We start from the raw sequence: 18,909 nt of genomic DNA on the forward strand, positions 1-18,909 counted from the left end.
AATTATTGTTCAGTGTTTTCTCAACAGCTCTGCTTTTTTTTCTAAACTGTGATATAGTATATTATCTTAAATGCCACAAAGAGACTGTACTGCAGCAGTTTTAAAGCAGAATTCCTTCCAAAATCAATTAAAAATTCTCTGCAACTTATGATGCAGTAGAACGTGCAGTGGTTGAAAGCTGTCTTTATTATCAGTAGCCACTCCTTTGTAAGTTATAATACAAATGGATATACTTTACAGCCACATTGTATACACATATTAAATAGCACTTTGCTTTATTCTTAATTGTTGGAACTGTTTATGGTCAGATGCTGCTCTGTATGAATTAGGATCTTAGTATTATCTATTTCCCTTCTTTGAAAAACATCATATGTTATTAAAATGAAACAAGAATATTCACAGTTTGCAGTGATAGAATAAAACTTGCATTTTATTATTATAATACATCAAAAGTAATAGTTACCACTTTGCTAATCAGTCATTGAGTCATAACTCCCCTTGAAGGAATTCAACCCTTAAGAATTGGAATTTATAGAGTTTTAAAATTGAAATTTAATCATTATGCATTTATATTCATCCAGAAAAATATATAGTTCTTTAAATCAATAACTGAAATCACATGTCCATTTTGTAGCTGTAAATCTAAAACAATTTTCCCAAATTCAGGGGAACTTATTTCAGACTTGGGGTGTAGGTTGTCTTTGTCTTTGAAAGATTATTTGTTTTTGAAGGTATGGGCATTCTAAACAACTGCCTATGAACTCTGAACTTGTAATAGAGTGATTTTAAAAATTCCATTTAAATGAGTAATTTAATTCTCAAGTCCTTGTAAGGTGTGGTATATTGTAAATTACCCTTTTATGTTTGTTTATATGACTGTTTCAGAAATGTAGACATGTTGTTAGAATGAGTGCTATTCTCTTTTGACACTGAAATAAGTATCATTTAACATCTTTTAATAGTAAATCTACTGGATTATTAATATTCTTTATAATTTCTTTCCTATCTTGGCTGGATTTTTCAGGCTATGGTAAGTGCTTTCATACTGATAAATGTTACAAAACTTCATAATAAATCTTAGGGATTCCACAAATGCCATATTTTATGCTGACCTTTTATTGCAAATTAGAAAAAACTATTTTATGAGAAGGAATTTTACCCCAAGTGAAGTTATGGTTTATGAGAGTGTCTGTCCGCCACACCATATATCTGTAAATTATTATAAATGAAAAAGTTTATGTAAAAAAGTTATTTCTATATTCCAAATATCCTGCTTTCTAATGATACAAGCAGGTTGCTTAGGACCTGATAATGATACTTCCTCTCTGGAACTGAACATCCTTAGCACCTATGTAGATGAAGAGAGGTTGGAAGTGTTCCTAACTTTGAAATGTTCTTATTTCAATCAACTGAATTCTTTGAATTTCCCAAAACAGATAAAGATTCTTATATACCCTGGCATGATTTTTTTCTCATAGCTAAATTAATGCCTCATAGAAATATTTTCTTTCCCTACTGGAGTTTGGTGCACGTAAAGCTCCCTCCTTATTTCTTCCGTCCCTCTACACTTTCAGTTTCTCTATGTTAGTTTTCATGCCTTCAGAATGGTATCTGAATACAATGTTTATCAAAATGAGGTGCATTTTCTTAAGAAGATGTCTTTGACTCCCGTTTGTTTCCATAACCTCACATTCTGAAAAATTCAATATTCATTTAGCCTGAACACCAGCTTAGAAACATTAAGAACTAGCATTTTACCAAAGTATTTCAAATGAGTTATTGTTGACTGGGCAATTAACTTCTGCTTAGTCTTAAGACTGCCCAGCATCCTCCTTTCATTGGCTTATATTTTACCAAGTTGTAACTGTTTATGTAGAATTTTCTATATTCCTTAATTATTAATAAAGTAATTTTGTGTCATTTCCCTAATAGTATCATGGTACATATTCTTGTATGTAGCCATGTATCTTGGAGCGCTGTGAAAGTGTTTAAAAATAGTTATTACTGTAGTAGCCTTACTAGCTCTCTCTCCATGTCCTAAATCTCCAAAATAAATCTGTTCGCTTATGTATTGGGACTCTCTGGCTTCCTTGCTTGTTTTTTGATTGAGTCATTATATACAACGCAAGTTTATGAGAAATTCTGAGAAAGCTAGTCCTTAATCTTGCATTCAGTTCTAACAGTGGTTAATCCTACGGCATCTCATATCTTTTGCAAGAGAGGATAAGGCGGTTGAAATCCAACTACAGGAACAGTTCTCTCTGTTGCAGGTGTGAGTTTCCAATATGGGTCAGCATTATTAGAGTTCTGGTAAGAGGCATCTATTACAGGAGGGAAAGACAATGAAAGGAGAGGTGATTATTGAAGTGGATTTGAACGGCAATAAGGAGACCTTGAGCTGACCTCCGTTTAACGTAGAGCTAGAGCAAAGAGCAGAGTGCACTTGCTGATGTAATCACTACCTTCTGCTTTTAAACAAACATGTTCTCTCTTTAGTAGTTAGAGCTATTTTTGAGGTGGAACTACAAACAGGGAGAGCAGTAGTGATAATTCAGTGGAGGTTATAAGTGCATAACTCACCAAAGCCATGTGGTGTGATCTTCTATGCAGTCGTAGACAAAACTAGATAGTTTTGTTTTTCTGTCCAGCCACACTTTAGTTTTCACTTCTGTTAATGCACATAATCAGTTCAGATGTTTTGAAAACTCTAGAAAATTCTGGGTTACCTTTGATTTAAAGGTGATTTTATACTATGTAATGAGTGTAATCAGGCAAATTTCTTCTTTTGATCATTCAAGAATGAATTTTTCCTTGGCTTTAGCATTGGAACCTAACTTGATAGAAGAAAAAATGGTGAACCTTTGCTGTTGTAAAACCAACCAATTTGTTCATATTGCTCAAATGAAGACGCCAGAGGAAACAATTGCTTGTTTCAGATAAAACAATGATCTACTGATGCTTTCTTTTATGCTGTCTCTGCAACAACAGCATTTATAGAGGCTAGAACGCAATTACAGTATACAGTTAAACTGTTTTAAGATTGAAGACATTCATAAAAACTTCAAGTGCCAAGTTCTCAGTTTTCGTACGTTGCCAGAGTGATCATTACATAAAAGCTAAATATCTAGATTGTTTTCCATTAAATCTGGTATTCGCAGTTCATTTTCTTAATTCTTAGTTATTAATAGACAAATTAAATACTGTATTTTTAATAATCATATATTAAATATATAAACTATAATAACAATAAAACAGTATTTTATATCTGTTTTTTAATTTTTTTAAATTCTACTCAATGGAAAACCTAACAATGTGATTACATTCCTTTCTTTTATACCTGTGTGTTCCAGGAATTAATTAGTTGTGAGGATGTTAGGAAGGTACTCCTGAAGTTCTTTGTCTTTACCATTCCTGACTAACCTTAATATTCAGAATGATCTTAGAGGATGGAGGGGACATGCTCTTGTGTCTGTGCTATGAGAACAAATAAAAAGTAAGACCAGTAATGACTGTGTAGTTAAGCTGAGTTGCCATTTCCTTGCTGAATATATTTTCTGGGCTTAATACTGCAGCCCTGTTGAACGTTTCAAGATCAGACGTCAGCTTTTTTAATAGAAAAATTATGGGAAGGGGGTAAGTAATTTTGGACAACAACTTGTTTTCTTTCAAGTGATTTTTCCCTGAGCAATAGGGTACAAATCTGTCTTTCCAAATAATAAAGTCTAGATCCATAAAGTAAATAAATTACCTATAATTGCTCAAAGAGAAGCAGTTCTGAAGTAACAAAGCTGTTAAATGCTGAAAATGGAAATTTTTGTCAGTTTCTCCTCATGTGTCCAGTGGGAAACTTTTACGTTACATTAAAAATGTAACAGTATTTGTCAGGCAATAACAAACATTTTTCTGGCTTCAACATTTTTTTTTCCCAATAGTAGTAGTCTATAGATTGTTTTCAAGAGAACAGATTTTTCATTGCAAGTAGTATTTGAGGGGATATGTATCAGTTTGTATACAGTTTTGTAAACATGATTTCTGGTCAAAAAGAAGGGAAACCAGAAGTCAAGGTAGGCATCAAGAGGAGAAGGCTTTTCCTCTTGGTCTCTATGGCTAACAACAAAAGTCCTGAAGCATGAGATTAATGCAGGGTGAACAGGATACAGAAAACAGAGCTAGAGTCCATTTTCACTGTGAAGCTATGGGATTGATTGCTGGGGCTTGCTCTGGTATCTCCCTGCCCAACAGTGGAGAGCTGTAGTGTCAAGACACCATCTTTTGCACCACACTTTAAGATGTGGCAAAACACCTGTAGTAACACCTGGCAGCCTGCCCTAAAGTTCCCATCATTGCTACTGTTCATTTCCATTACCAGCATAGCCATTTAAAATTTTTCTGCCCACTGGAGAAAGCTCAGATTCAACCCATAAATATCCCACTATATCCAACTATAATGTCTACTTTTTCTTTCCAATAATACTGCAGAAGTCACCGTTAACAAGAATTACACTAGCCGCTATATGTACAGTACCTCATCTTCCACAAAGCAAAAGAGAATTTTGTTCCTCTTCAACTTCTCCATCTTGGTAACTTATCAGTTTCAACAATATATATTATATATAATCAGAAATTATAAGAGGATGGAACTAAGTCCTGACAAGCAATATAAAGCAAATATTTCTTTTATATCTGGATTGTGAGGGACAGCATATTAAGAAAGGTAATTAGTAAGTAGATGTTAATTTTGACTTTGCAGACTCAAACCACCTTCAACACTTTTCTGTACCAGCCCTGGCACAGGAGAACTCAGTTCCCATCAACTTTCGTCATCATGTGTTATTCCTAGGTTGAATTTCATTGAGCAGAACGGTGAAGCAAACTATCTTTGCATATCTCCAAGCCAGTGGATTTCTTACTAGCAAGGACTCAAGACCATCCATGACAAGACAGGGTAGGGCATCTGGCAAAAGCAGGGAACTGTTTGGCCTGACAGGTGGGAGAAAAGTATGAAGGATATGAGACTCCTTTCACTTGGAGAATTGAAAGAAGATTCTGGACCGCTGAGGGAAGAGCTCTTTTGCTATCCAGTGTGTGTGAACATATATGTCACATGCAGTGTTGCAAATTCTGTGTAGTTGCTTTCTCAATTATGGCAAGCCTTAGCTATTAGCCTTCATTCCTCTGGTAGTTAATCCTATCTGTAGGTGAGCCCTTTGACTCTTTGCCAAGTGCCTTCCTTTTACTCTTGCTATTAATTTCAGATTTCTGCAGTGTGGTTCTTGTGATTCAGAAATGTGACCTAGAGAACCAATGGATGAACAGAAAGAGATGATTTACACAAGCTGATTGATGTTCTACAAATATCATATAAGTTTTAGAGTATTTTTGACATTTTTGGAGCGGAATTTCATTTTAATCTTATTTGCATTTATTTATTTAACTTACTACTTGAAGGGAGGTATGGGAGGGAGACTGAAGACCTATAATAAATATTAAGACTGTAGGAAGTGAAGAGAGAGAAGGAAGGGAGGAATGCAGAGTTCAAGAAGGCAGTGACTGAAAGCAAGAAGCAAAACTGAAATTTTGTCTGTAAAAAACAGAGGAATGAGTATGGTGTGGCACTGCCAGCATTCATGAGCAGTGCAATAAGTTAGCTCGGCTGCTTCTTCCTCCTTGCTACCTTAGCTGCTCAAAACAGAGCTTCCTTTTATTTCATCATAGCAGGCAGCTCTTTTTTCACCCACACAATTTTTAATTTAACATTTAATTGTAGCTTGAGTCCAATGCTCTTGTGCTTATGATTACTACTTTTCAGTGTTTTTGCTAGAATGACTTCTAATTATATTAATTTATTTGTTATTTAAGTTGCTAAGACAAATTTGGAGGTAGTGCATAAGATAGTGTAAGAAACAAGTTATTATAGAGTATAAGAGGCCTTGAGCATGTAGGAGACTAAACTGTTTTAAATCCTCTATCAGTGATTTGGGAGAAGGTTTAAATAGGCAGTGTTCTGCTTTAACATCTCTTTTTTTTTTTTTTTTTTTGGACCTTCTGTCCATATATTCATGATGCAATGATGCATAGAGGTCCTTACACTCAGCAGGTCAAATTCTCATATAGCAATAGACATGAGCTAGCATGTGAAGGTCAGCTTGAGAGTGTAAAAATCTAAGGTAGATAGTAATAATTCTGAAAAAGAAATGTTATAGGAGAGCAGTGAAAGGCTTCAGGCACCCATCATCCTCTGGCTTCCTGTTGCTCACTTGGTTCTTTTGCTGCTCTGACCATTTGAACCTCCTCCCTAGAGGCTCCAGATGGTTAGCTGCAATTACCCTTCCTCTTTGCTACTATTAAAAAGAGACGGGCGGGAGTTTTGTTGTTGCTTTCACAGTCTGTGACCTTGTTTCCCATAAATGAGTCTGGGAGCTACTTTCCCTCCCTGTTTTCAAAGTACATGCTCCTTGACTCCTTCCATCTTTAAGGACAGATACTGCTCTGTGTTTGTTCAGTGCTTCAGGTTATTTAATTGTTACCAGCTACAGTGTTTCAGAACACAAACTTTTTATTTGTGGGCCTTCTCTTGGAGATGCAGCATATTCTTACAGTGACATATAAATGGATAATCCTTATGAGTTTTGTCACTGAACTCCTCCTAAGTTTGATCCATAATTACTGTTAACTTCACTAGTTTCTCACAGATCCTTCTTGTAGAGGATGCTACATCACTTGCTTGTGTTAGTCTTCCAACATGACAAAAAATTTATTGACAACAGCCTAATTATCTGTTTCCTATTTGGCTTTGTTATTTTATGTAGGAAACTGTACTGTGATTTTAGACATATTTCTGATTAAGGAGCCTTCAGTAAGTTACATGATTCCAGAAGTAGACCTTGGGAGACTTGGGCCTCAAGGACACATGAAAGGTTAAAAATTACTTCCCTACTTCCCTTTTTCTCACAGGAAATAGTATCTGTCTATTGACTTACACTAATAGCAAGTAACTGCAGCTCTCCTGCTGGCTCATGGGCATTCATTGAGTGATATGTTGTTGGAGGACAGAACAAGGTATCATCCACTACCTCCATATTCAAGGCTAATGTTCTTATGCCCCTGGTGTTCGTGCCCTGACAAATAGTCCACATTGTACTCTAGCGTGGAATCGCTAGGATTGTATATTGTAAACCTAAAAGCATGAAATCATTTTCTAAGCATAAGGGATGTGAAGATTAAAGGTCAAAGCTATAAAAGTAATATACTGTAGGCAAGTAAATGTGACTGGTGACTTTCCAGGATTTCAAGAAGAAACCTACACTTCAAGACAGATCAGCAAGATAGGTGTCTTTAATATTAATCCTTTTTAACCTAGAACTCCACTGAGTATGACTGATTGTTTCTTTTCCACTTTAGAATTTCCAATGCATTTTGACTGCCATTTGGCACTTTTATTTGTGAGTCCTGTAGCATTTGGTTCTGTCACAAGAAGTTTTAAAAGTAAAACCTGGATTCTGTTTAATTGTTCCTGTCACTTTTTCAATCTCACTGGCACACACTAATGGGATTTGCCATATTTTTAGAATAAAAGCAAGAGATGGCCACAGACAGACAAACAGAAATATTTTGTTATTAATAACAGCCTCAGAAAACTGATAGCAAATTAATATCATAATAGCATGGTAAATTGCTGAGAATTTAAAAGAAAAGGTTTTTGCATCATATATTAACTGTAATAGGACAGTGATGAATCAAATCAAATATTTCTGTGCCAAGGACGACTTCTTACCCTATAATTAGTTTTGCAAGATTAATAATTTTATGTCTGTCTGCAAGATTAATTATTATCAAGGGAAACTTATTGAAAATTGAATGGTTATGCTCTCAGGAGAAAGTAAATATTCAAAAGGAAAATGAACAGTCTTAATATCTCTAAATAGAAAAACCCATTTAAATTATGTCAATGTTTAAAATTACAAAATGGGAAGAAATTAGAATTGTGACTCTATCCAAAGATTAATTGTGCAGCTCCTCTGCTGACGTAAGCCTAAATAGCTTCTGACCCAATATGCGTTTCCTAAAACTGAGAGTGTAATATGGAAAATATCACTGAAATTTTGCTATGATAGCTCTGTAATGTGCAGAGAGCCAGTTCACAATGCATCCTCGCAACAAAGCCAATAGACTTGATGGTTAGAGGGTGGTATAATTGATCATCCTTACGCTGCGAGGCTGCGAGGGCAGCAATGCATGACAAAGCAGATGCTGGATTAGGGAGAAGAGAGAGAAAGCACAAGTGTACAGACACACTTGGAGTGATTTAGAGTGAGTGAGGGGATGATGCATGAGCCCAGTTTTGCAAGTAAGAATGCAGAAATACAGCAGTGTTATTTTTAAGATTTTGTATAGTGGAATAAACCTTGCCTGTTTCTGTTAGGCCAAAAGGCCTACTGATAGCAGAAGCGATGTTCAGTGTTGGAACAGTATTTGGGAAACGCACAGAACTAATTTCCCCAGGGGCTTTTTCCTTCTGATCATTATATCCTCTAATTAATTTTCAAGGATCCATTTAAATTACAGGGAGATTGCAGTAAGGAAGATAAAATTTCCTTGTTTCTTGTATATTAAAAATACTTTGTTTGGATTGCCTTTGTATGTACTACGCTAGAGCAAATGGGATTGACTGCAGAACCAGGGACAGAGTCTTCAGGAGCAGACAGGTGTTCGTATACCCATAGCATGATCATGTGGGCAAAACAGGAGAGATGGAGACATCATTCGACAATTTTTTCTTCCCTTAAGAACCAGAGTATTTCCCCATATAGTGACTGAAGAATGTTGGATGAATACTGAGCGTCTTTGACAAAAAAAATATTCCTTTTTTCTCTAATAAGGTTTCTTAAAGACTTTTTTTTTTTAAGGCAAGTAATATTTTACATACAAGCACACACTTCTGAAAATGCTCAGTGACTTACAAAAAATTATCCAGACTGACAACTTGAACTGTAAGACTGTTGCAAAGTGATCTCCCGTGTTTCTGCAGGCACAGACAGCTTTCAAATTAGGGTAGGTTGCCTATCTGTGTACCACATTAATTTGGTTGGCAATGCAGAAAAACAGTGACAGCCTGTGGTTTAAAAAACTGATTCATAAACCCCTGAATAACAGGTTCTGTATTAGAAATGGCAGCTCAGCTGAGAGAGAGAGTAATGATGATGGAAAGTGTGTTTCCATTATGTACTGAAACCTTAAAAGTTGTGTGCTGTACTAAACTAAACTAAAAGTTTTTCATAACTCCCGCAGCTTTGCTTAAATTCCATTAGGGATCCATTAAATTCAACAACTAGAGTTACTGGTATAATTTTTAATAATATTTCATTTGCTTTAAACAGACACTTGCGGCTCGAAAATCTGGTATTTCCATGACGATGCTAATTCGGACCTCCATAAACAATGAAGAAATGGTAAGTGTTTTCAGTGGCAGATTGAATTCATTTAAACAATTGAGGATTTTTTTGAACAAAGCTCTTCAGAAATAATTTCATCCTTAAACACTCTAAACTGAATAAAACTGAGTTCATAAGCATTTCATTTATGGTGTAGGAACTTCCAGGGATCTTAAGCACAATGTCCTGCCTGATCCACAGGGACAAGACCAGTCTGTCATTACTTTCTATGAATGCACCCTGGTGTGCTGTTTGAATTCCATACTGTTGTTCAGAACCCTTCTTATTAATTATTAGTTATGATCCTTAAAACTCAACCTGACTGCAATGAATTGCAGGGAGATTTCACAGTATTGAATGGCTGGGGTGTAAAATGGCAAATTCAATTTTGCGTCTGTAGATACAAAGTAGTGCACATGGGGAAGAATTGTTGCTACCTATACATCCATGCTGATTGGCTATAATGTCATTAATACCACACCAGAAATATATCATGTACTAATTACAGATACTTCTCTGAAAAGATAGCTCAGTGCTCAGGGCCAGTCAAAATGACAAACAGAATGTTAATAATGTATAGGAATATACAGGAAAAAAACTGTCATTCTTTATACCACTGCATGAGCACATAGTATCCCCACCCTCAGATCAGACTATTAGATTAATTAAGAACATGAAGAATACCAAGCATCACAAAAAAAAAGCTGATCAAAGGCATGAAAGGGCTTCCATTAAAGACGAGCTTAAACAAATAAGCATGTTCAGCATGGAAAAAGATGACTCAGAAAAGGTCTGTAAAAGTCTGAATGGTATGGATAAAATAAATATGGAACAAATGTTCACTGTTTCTCTTAGCACAAGAACTAGCAATAACCCAATGAAATTATCAGGCAGCAGGTTTAAAACAAAGAAAAGGGAAACACTCTTTACGCAACCTGTTGCATTTTCATTGCTACAGGATATTGGGGAGGTTAAAAGCTTAGACAAGCAGAAAAAAAAAAAGACTTGACAAAATTCTGATTAAAAAAGTCCACCCAGGAGTATTAAGCAGGAGGATTCTCTGTAACCTTCAGCTAAGAAGGCTGGGAAAATGATCACTTTCTAGTGTTTCTTAAGTTTCAATTGTTTGCCCTGGACTTGTTTTTGAATGTCATTACAAACCCTACTCTGGGCATTCTACCCCACAGTGGAAACTTAAGGCTGATTTTTCCAAAAGTTTACTTTTGCTGACTTGCATCCTTTCACAGACAGTCAGAAGAGGCTAAGCAAGAAACTTTTATTTCACAAAATAGCTATTTGAGGACACCTTTGATTTTAAAGTGCTCAGCCATACCATGCTGTAGCTGCCGTCTTTCAGCTCCTGTCTCTGTTCATCATACCATGAGTACAGTTGGAATGAGAGGACTTTGTGAAAGGCATCAGTGTGATTTTTCGGTCCTTACAGACAACTGGGACATTCTTTCCTTTTTTAAAAGCAACATCGACTAATAAGATATGCCATTTTACATGAATAAATTATTAATTCCTACAAGAACTGACAGTGATAGTCTTTTGAAAAATCATATTCTCATAGCTAGTGTGGTTTTCCACTGTTGTCTTTACCCATATTTTGCAAAAAAAATTGTTTTAATCCAAAACACAACAGGTGCCATCTGCTCTAGGAGGATTTAAAGTGTGATGCAAACAGATTTACATGGCTGACCTCAGCGTGATTAAACAAAAGTTGTAATTTGAAGGAATAAAAGCTACTTTTGTATCCCTCGATTTGCTACTGCAAACAGTCTTCTAGAGTATATTCTCCTATGAAAAAATGAAGCATTGTATTTTTCTTACATTGGTTAAGCTCCATAGTAAAAGAATGAAAAGGCTGCTGACAGATATCCTGGGTAGTGAAACCCACAGCGCAAATACACACGTATCCATCACTCCTCTCTGATTTGTTGTGAACTTTCTATGCCTATGTAGTAGTCATAAAGGAACAATCTGGTAGTGCTCAAAGATGGATTGATGGGGTAGGAAACAGCTAGTGTTTAAAATGATCTTTTGGTAGAAGCAGTATTTTGTCTGCAATCTCAAAATAGCAACAAAGGTTGATAGAACAAAAGAGAACTAAGGAATCTTAAAAAGTAGTGAAAGGCTCAGGGAAAATTATTCATAGAGAGCAAACATGCAATTGGTAATGCAATTGGTGCAAAATAAAGACATTCTTCTGTGTTCATTATAGCTGCTACAAAAATATCTGGGTTCAGTGAAAGACCTTAAGGTATTCAATATGCTCTACTAAAAGATGTCTACTAAACAAACAGACAAAACCATTTATAAACATTACTGCCTTTAGTGACAATAAGTACCAGTTCAATTAGTCAGCTATATGCTGCCCCTCACACACAAAAAAAATCCAGGTTCATTTCCAGCACTTAGAAGCTGTCCAGAGTCAGGCTCTGACTTTGGAGGACTGAAGATGCAAGTAAGTTACAGAGCTAATATGAAGTGCTAAGAAATGCAAAATAAGAAAGAATAATTTGGACTGCACTCCTAGATTCTGAGTTAAGTTGTACTGTTCAGGAAAAAAAAGACAGCAGATTCCAGTCTGCAGTTTAATGCAGACATCTGTCCAGTGCATTTCATCAACTAGAAAAACTAATGAACTGCTAGGATCCATAAGAAATGGAAAGGGCAAATGCTGAATGTATTTTAATGTCATTATACTCTTCAGTCTCAATAATTCTTTCAGTCTGAGCCCATATGAAAAAAAATACATACTGGAAACATCTCTGTTCAGAAATCTTTAATAAAAACATAAACCCAAAGGCAAACAAGTATAATATAGAAGAGTAAAAGCAGTTCATTTGATGAGAAAATGTAAAAAGCTAATTATCTCAGAAAAGAGGTGAATATGAGAAGTCTGCCTTATGACAGCCCCCACTAAATATACTAAAGGAAAGTGGATACTCTTTCTAGGCTAGAGAGAATGTTACAGCCAATAAAACTGATATCCAAATTATTTAAAACAAGTGAAAGGTTTCTACTTGCTCTGTAAGTAACTAGTAGACTTAATGTCCTAAGGTATCATCAGAACTGAGTATAACAAGATTTAAAAACAAAAAGAACAAGCATTTTCAGGGGTGAAAGAACTCTCCAGATAGTCTTCACAAAACCAGATGAAGAAGTCACTGATGAAAATTAAGGAAGAAAATCCCTTTTGGACAAATTATTCCTCTGATTAAGGTTTTTCTGGGGGTTTTTTGTCCTCATTTTTTTCTGGAGGGAGTATTAATAGCTCTGACAGAAGCAGGTTGTTTGGCTGATCAGATTCAGTGTGAAAATGCCAGTGTTTTTTTAACTGTAACTTTTTATTAAAAAGTAAATGCCTCATACTCCACAAATTAAAACCTGAGGATAAATTCTGTGAGCTTTGCAACCCAATGGAGCCATCCTTCTTGTAAAACATGACACAGTGAATTTGTGCATTCTGAGGCCCTGATCCAAAGATACCTTAAGCAGTGCCTCAGCATTAACTTCACTGAAGCTTAAGCATACGCTTTAAGTTAAGCATTCATTTAATTGCTTTGCTGTAATGGGGCTGCAAGTTTGTGAAAATAATACATCAATAACATTGAAAGAGCATTTGAAGTAATGTGTGACAGAAATTAACTTCACTTGGGAATATAAGCAGATAACTGAAGAATCATCCTATACGTTAACAGAGCTAAGTGTTGCTGTGCCGAGTTCAGTGAATGCATATAATGGATGCATTTAAACAGAGCATAGTATTAGGAATGAAAGCCTCTGGACAGTAAGATAAATAATAAAATAAATAAAGAGTTGATTATTTAATACTTCTGAATGTGCAACTCTCTTATGCAGGCATGCACAGAAAAAATCATGGGACAATTTATTATTATCAGAGTATCTGGCATGTCTGAAATGAGCTACGGTTGCAGCCACATAAACCTCAGAATATTAATCTTTCTAAAAGAATATTGAGATATCTTGCCTCTGACTGTGTGCTTTCCGTAGCTCACAAGTATTAAAATCGTGGTAGTGTTAACAAGTTCTTAGCTGAGTATAATCAACAGAAAACAACTGCAACCCTCATCTTAGAAGAAATACGTGAGACTAATGAAAATGGTCGTAGTTCCTTGGTTCCAACTTAAATTCTTTTCTCTTGCCCCTACCATTAACCTTTTCCTGTTCCTTAGAGAAAATCAAGCCTTTTGGTATGTTCATACTTCAGTCACTTAGCTGGTCTTCTAACTTCTAGCTTCGCCTTGCCTCCTGTACTTATCAGCACTGTAGCTGTTGTGATAGAGTTCATATGGACAAACTGCACAACTTCCAAAATGTTGTTCCCCAGTTTGCTACAGCTACACAGCCAGCTCATAGCTACCTTATGTCTGCACAAGCTGAAATGATGACAGGAAGGACAGATTTTCAGAAAAATCCTGTTTCCCCCATGCTACCTCTTTTCATTTGGTTTCTTCTTCCTGAAAGAATCAGTTTATTCATTTAGAAGTGAACAGGTCCAGAACTTCTAATAAATTCTTGGCAGTCACCTGTGCATTTGATGAGAAAAAGAAACTGAGGTCATATTTGTGTGTGGTGCTGAATGATGCCTACAGGCTGCTGAGCTTTCTTTATTCCCAGTAAAGCAACAGGACGTATTGGGTACCTGAAAAAAAAGCTGAGTAAGCAAACCAGACCATTGTGAGGGATGGATAAACCTGTGTTTTATATTCATAATTCCAGGGACTATTTGTCAGCCTTCACTTCATTAAGCACTAAGGAGCTGAGAAGATTCAGGTTGTTTGCAGTACTAATCAGTGAATAACCAGTAATTTTTCTCCTGCTAGAGTTATTCACGCGTCCCTAAGCTTAACCGGTCCAAACATGGATATTTATTTTTGAGAGTGCAGACCATTCTTGTTTATAAGTAAAAAGACATCTTGGCTCTTAAAAGGGAAGCAGTGAGTGTGCTACTATGGGAATACAGACAAAATGGAAGGATAAAATTCATCCGCTTTTGTTTCTTGAGGAGACTATACAGATACTAGTATTAAAGGAAAGCACTATACATAGGCAGGGTACATTCTGTGCAGTGTGCGTAAGTACCTGTAGGAAGCATTTAAATATTCAGAAGTAAGGTGTTAGGTAATTATTTAAAAGGCATCTGTGAATGTAATGCTAATGAATTTTTGAGATTCGTGCATCAAAATACATACACACACATGACCCTGTGCTGATAATGTAATGAACTGAACTGAATACATCTTAAATCTCCCATTTCTGTAATCAATCAAAACTGTCATCCAACCTTCTTTTCCAAAGTACAGGGCAAAATGAGTAACTTAATTTTGCAGATAAATTCATACTTCAATGTATATTTCAATATTTTGTAAAATTATAAGTGTCATGAAATATGCTTTAACTCCAGTTTACTTGTAGGAAACTATTTCAACCAAAGTCTTGATTTTTTTTTTCTTACTCAACAGAAAATACATGTCTTCAAGAAGACACTGCAGGCTTTGATCTATCCAATGTCATCAACTACACCTCATAACTTTGAAGTCTGGACAGCTACAACTCCTACATACTGTTATGAATGTGAAGGTCTACTTTGGGGCATAGCCAGGCAAGGCATGAGATGCACTGAATGTGGTGTCAAATGTCATGAAAAGTGCCAAGACCTCCTAAATGCTGACTGTTTGCAGAGTGAGTATTTCCTGACAGCTAACACTTTGCAGTACTTCACACCTTTTAAAATTGTGTGTATGCTCTGAAGTTCCCTGAAGTGAAGGGCCAAATCATTAGAAAACAGTGAAATCATGTTGCTGTTCAATGGGCTGAAAATTTAGCCAGAAATGTTGTGAAAGATCTACTGTTAATTTTGCTTTTGTCCTTGGAATTTTCTGAGTGTCGCTGGTCAGTTACAAAATAAGGTTTCGTAGCATCAGCATATTATCTGCTTTCCCTTGCATATGACAGCGTCCAGACCAATTTATGTTATGTGAAGTAAACACTCTTTGTTTTGTTTGACTTAGAACAGAGCAAAGATAAAAAACTGCTGATAGGCATTGTAGTTTTAGTAATATGAGCAATTCATCAGCAATCATTTAGCGGTCATAACACCTCATTAAAATTCTCCCTGGAAAGCCACATGGTTCATATGCTAACGGTAATAAAATAAATGCACTAGCAATAAAAATTATGAAATTTTCCAATTGAGAAATCTGCTATTTGAAGTGATTGTAACAAAGGAATCTTAGTGAATTTAAGTGGCCAGATAAAATAAATACTACACACCAGTTAGATGGATTTTCTTTCAAATTTACCTTAAAGATTTTAGAGTGCAGTTAAAAATCTAATCCTCTTTTCAGAAGTGGTTAAATCACTGGAGCAGTATCCAGAGGAAAAAAGGAATAGGCAAAAATATAAAGCAGTAAACAGGATCTTATCTCTTCAAAATACCAAACCATGCATGCGTGAGGGAAGAAATATCAGTCAGAAAGATAATACATAACAGATAAAAATGAAATTAGAAAGTAAATTGCTTATGTGACTTTTTATTCTATTTGTCTCTTATGTGGCATCAATACTTCTATTCTTTTAACACCTTCCTTCTAAAATACTTCTCCAAAATACTTTGGTTTTCTGTTTTTTATACAAATGTATTTCTAATGGTTCATTTTAAAAATAACCACTTCCGATCCCTCTAATTTGATTCTTTGCTCCCATTATAATTTGTTAGAAAATAAGGCTCAAATAAGAAAATGGCTGGGAGAATTTGATATGATGAAGGTGACATACAACAAGAAATATTTTTTCCACATCAAATCACTCAATCTCCAAGTAATTTATCTTTTCCTTTTGCAAAAACGAAACCTATTAATAACACAAAGTGATATTTCATTATCTATCTAAACAGTAAATATAGAAACATTCACAATGGAGCTGGTTAGGCCTCAATTGGTAAGTGCACTATTATGAGCTCAGTAACTGAAAGCATTTAACTGCTAATGTCTCTAATACTTTTGTTCTCATGCTTCATGCAGTGGTTATCGACTTAGGATCAAGATCTGTTGTCAGTGGAAGTGCTGCCACTGAGACAGTTCTTCCCAAGAGCATCATCTAAATATGTCCCCTTGTGAGATTTCTTTTCATCTAATCTTCAAGAAGAGAATTAGAGCACTACTGAGTTCTTCAGTTCCTTAGGACCTTTCTTTTGGTTCTTGCAGATTCTAGGCTTGCTCACTTCTGGTTGCATATTTGGGATAGAGATTAAGATGAACCAGCTTTTTTCTTCAGCTTCTTTTTTGACCAAGTTGATTCCAGCCACTATATGTTCTCCTTCAAAAATGTCTGAGATGCATTTAAACCATACTTAAATTACAATACAATTTTTAAACAAGGTGATAAATAGTAGAAGATCAAGACCTGCAAACTTTCTGATGCTCTTAATTTTGAAATGGAAGGGGCTTTAACAACTCTGGCATTGTTCTATGTTGTTCACTGTTCATATGTTTCTGAGGGTTTACCTAGCTTCTATGTATCTCAGAAGTATATAAATGTTGCAGTCAGATCTTCTTTCTTCCTACCATGTTCTCTATGTGAGGAGTTGTCATGAGGGATGGATTCTCAGGACTCATATTGTGCAAGAAGCAGTCACGATTGCTCATAGCCACAGACCCCAATGGAGCGTATATTGTGACAAATTTCTAAATCAAACTGTTCTTGATTGTGATTCCACCTGATGTCTTAGCGTGCTGTGTTTGACACCTAAGCTTTTGACTTAGTTTCCCAAGTGAAGAAAGAACATTTGTTTTGAAAATCAAATATTATAAAACTGTATTGTGCAGCATTAACAAGATTGTTTGTGAGGTTTCAACAGTGTATAAAAAGATAGTCAGGAAGAGTGTTTCCAATAATTGTGCATACTGTTACCTGGATAGTAACAAAGAAAGATATACTTCTGTAATGTCAGTTCCTGTTGACTCTTATCAACCAATTGTCACATTTAATTCCAGCTACATTTTAAGACTCTAGCTAAAAGTAATTAATTGTACATCAGTCCACTGGTCTCTTTCAGTTTTGTTTAGTCATTTGACGCCCTAGTTCTACTGGGAATCACTTCACTTGCACTACCTGCACTTAGAGGCATGAAAATGAGAAAAAAGAATGGTGAAATTGCAATTCTGCTGGCAACAGGATATGTGCAAGTCAACAACTGCTCATCAATTTAACATGAAAAGAAATAGAAATAGCTTTCCTAAACTACAGCCCTCCCCTTTTTCACGTCTTGTTTAGAACTGTTTACATATCAGAGGAAGAAAATTATGGAAGAGTGGCACTGAATTATTCACAAACTGGAATTTGGAGTTCATCTCCTCACAGGAGGGCTTTAGACTGAAGCTTTAGATGCCCAAAAATCTGTGTAGATCTCAGTGGGATCTGCTGGGAGCCGGCCGTCTGTACATTCCTTGAGGAATTGGGCTATTGCTTGATTTGGAGCTACTTCGCTAGCGCTTCTCTCATCTGCTACTTTGTGAAAATGCTGATTATATTATGCAGCACAGAGATAACTATAAAGTGTACTGCATAGTGCTGTGGGGACTCCCCTCCCATAACTGCTTATCAGGAGGTTCAGGAGTAGAGCATAGATGAAGCTTTCTCCATCAGAAGGGGACATTTTCTTTCTGAAGATTTAATAGAATAGCATATCATGTTCTAGGACATTGTTTCAGAAGTACTTTTAATATAAGTAAGAAGATAAGTCTCAGAATTAAAAGGTTAATTCAGTCTGTGAGTGAGAGAGATGCAAGACATTTTAGCAGTAGCATAATGAAGTATTGCAGAGATCAAGTGGCTGTGCACATCATACCCTTGACTTTTGGACTGGAAAAACCTTTCTGTGGTTGTTCGTTGGGTTCTCCTTGCTTCACCAAACATCTGTGTAAACCCTCATCTTGTCTGCCAAGCTTCACATCCTAGTTCTTGCAAGCCATTCAATCCCTGTTTGAATTACGTTGGAGGGACTTGGGGGGATGAGAGGGGGAGGGTAGGGGCAGTTGTATTGAAAGTTTGACATGGCAAAGGCATTAATTTTTCTGTCATGGATTACCTGTCCTGTAGTGCACTGCACTGCATACAGCACACAGATTAAGGGTACATTCTACAGAGATAGTTCACACCCAGTCACCCCTGATCTTGAGGGATCACACGAAGGGATTCTGATCCTGGTCTTTTCATTGGTATACAAATGCATTTGAGCATTTGGTTTCCTGTTGCTACTTAATGTTTTCTCTAGGAATGTCTGATTTTATTAGTGTGGAAAATCCTGAATTGCCAGAACTTCAGTCTTCCTCATTCAAAAAAAATTGTTACTCAGCCCAGGAGATTGCCAGGGTTTCCTGAGATCTAGCAGCCATGGAAGATGCCTTGTGAAACCCATGTAGTTTCACCTTCTCCCAGGTTTTTCCAA

General features: G+C 36.0%; 1 protein-coding gene across 2 annotated transcripts in view; it reads left to right on the forward strand.

Annotated features, from left to right (window-relative positions):
• The window catches only part of UNC13C (unc-13 homolog C), a 214,103-nt gene that overhangs the window by 44,243 nt on the left and 150,951 nt on the right, over nucleotides 1-18,909 (forward strand). Inside the window, exons 5-7 of one of the 2 annotated variants that reach the window (XM_026060864.1) lie at nucleotides 1,025-1,030; nucleotides 9,378-9,449; nucleotides 14,924-15,143. In XM_026060864.1, coding sequence (XP_025916649.1) covers nucleotides 1,025-1,030; nucleotides 9,378-9,449; nucleotides 14,924-15,143 — 298 coding nt within the window. The remainder of the gene's footprint in view (nucleotides 1-1,024; nucleotides 1,031-9,377; nucleotides 9,450-14,923; nucleotides 15,144-18,909) is intronic. The other variant, XM_026060863.1, reaches the window with a different exon arrangement.

Source organism: Apteryx rowi, unplaced genomic scaffold, assembly GCF_003343035.1.
Source record: "Apteryx rowi isolate R43461 unplaced genomic scaffold, aptRow1 scaffold_172, whole genome shotgun sequence".
NCBI lineage: Eukaryota > Metazoa > Chordata > Aves > Apterygiformes > Apterygidae > Apteryx > Apteryx rowi.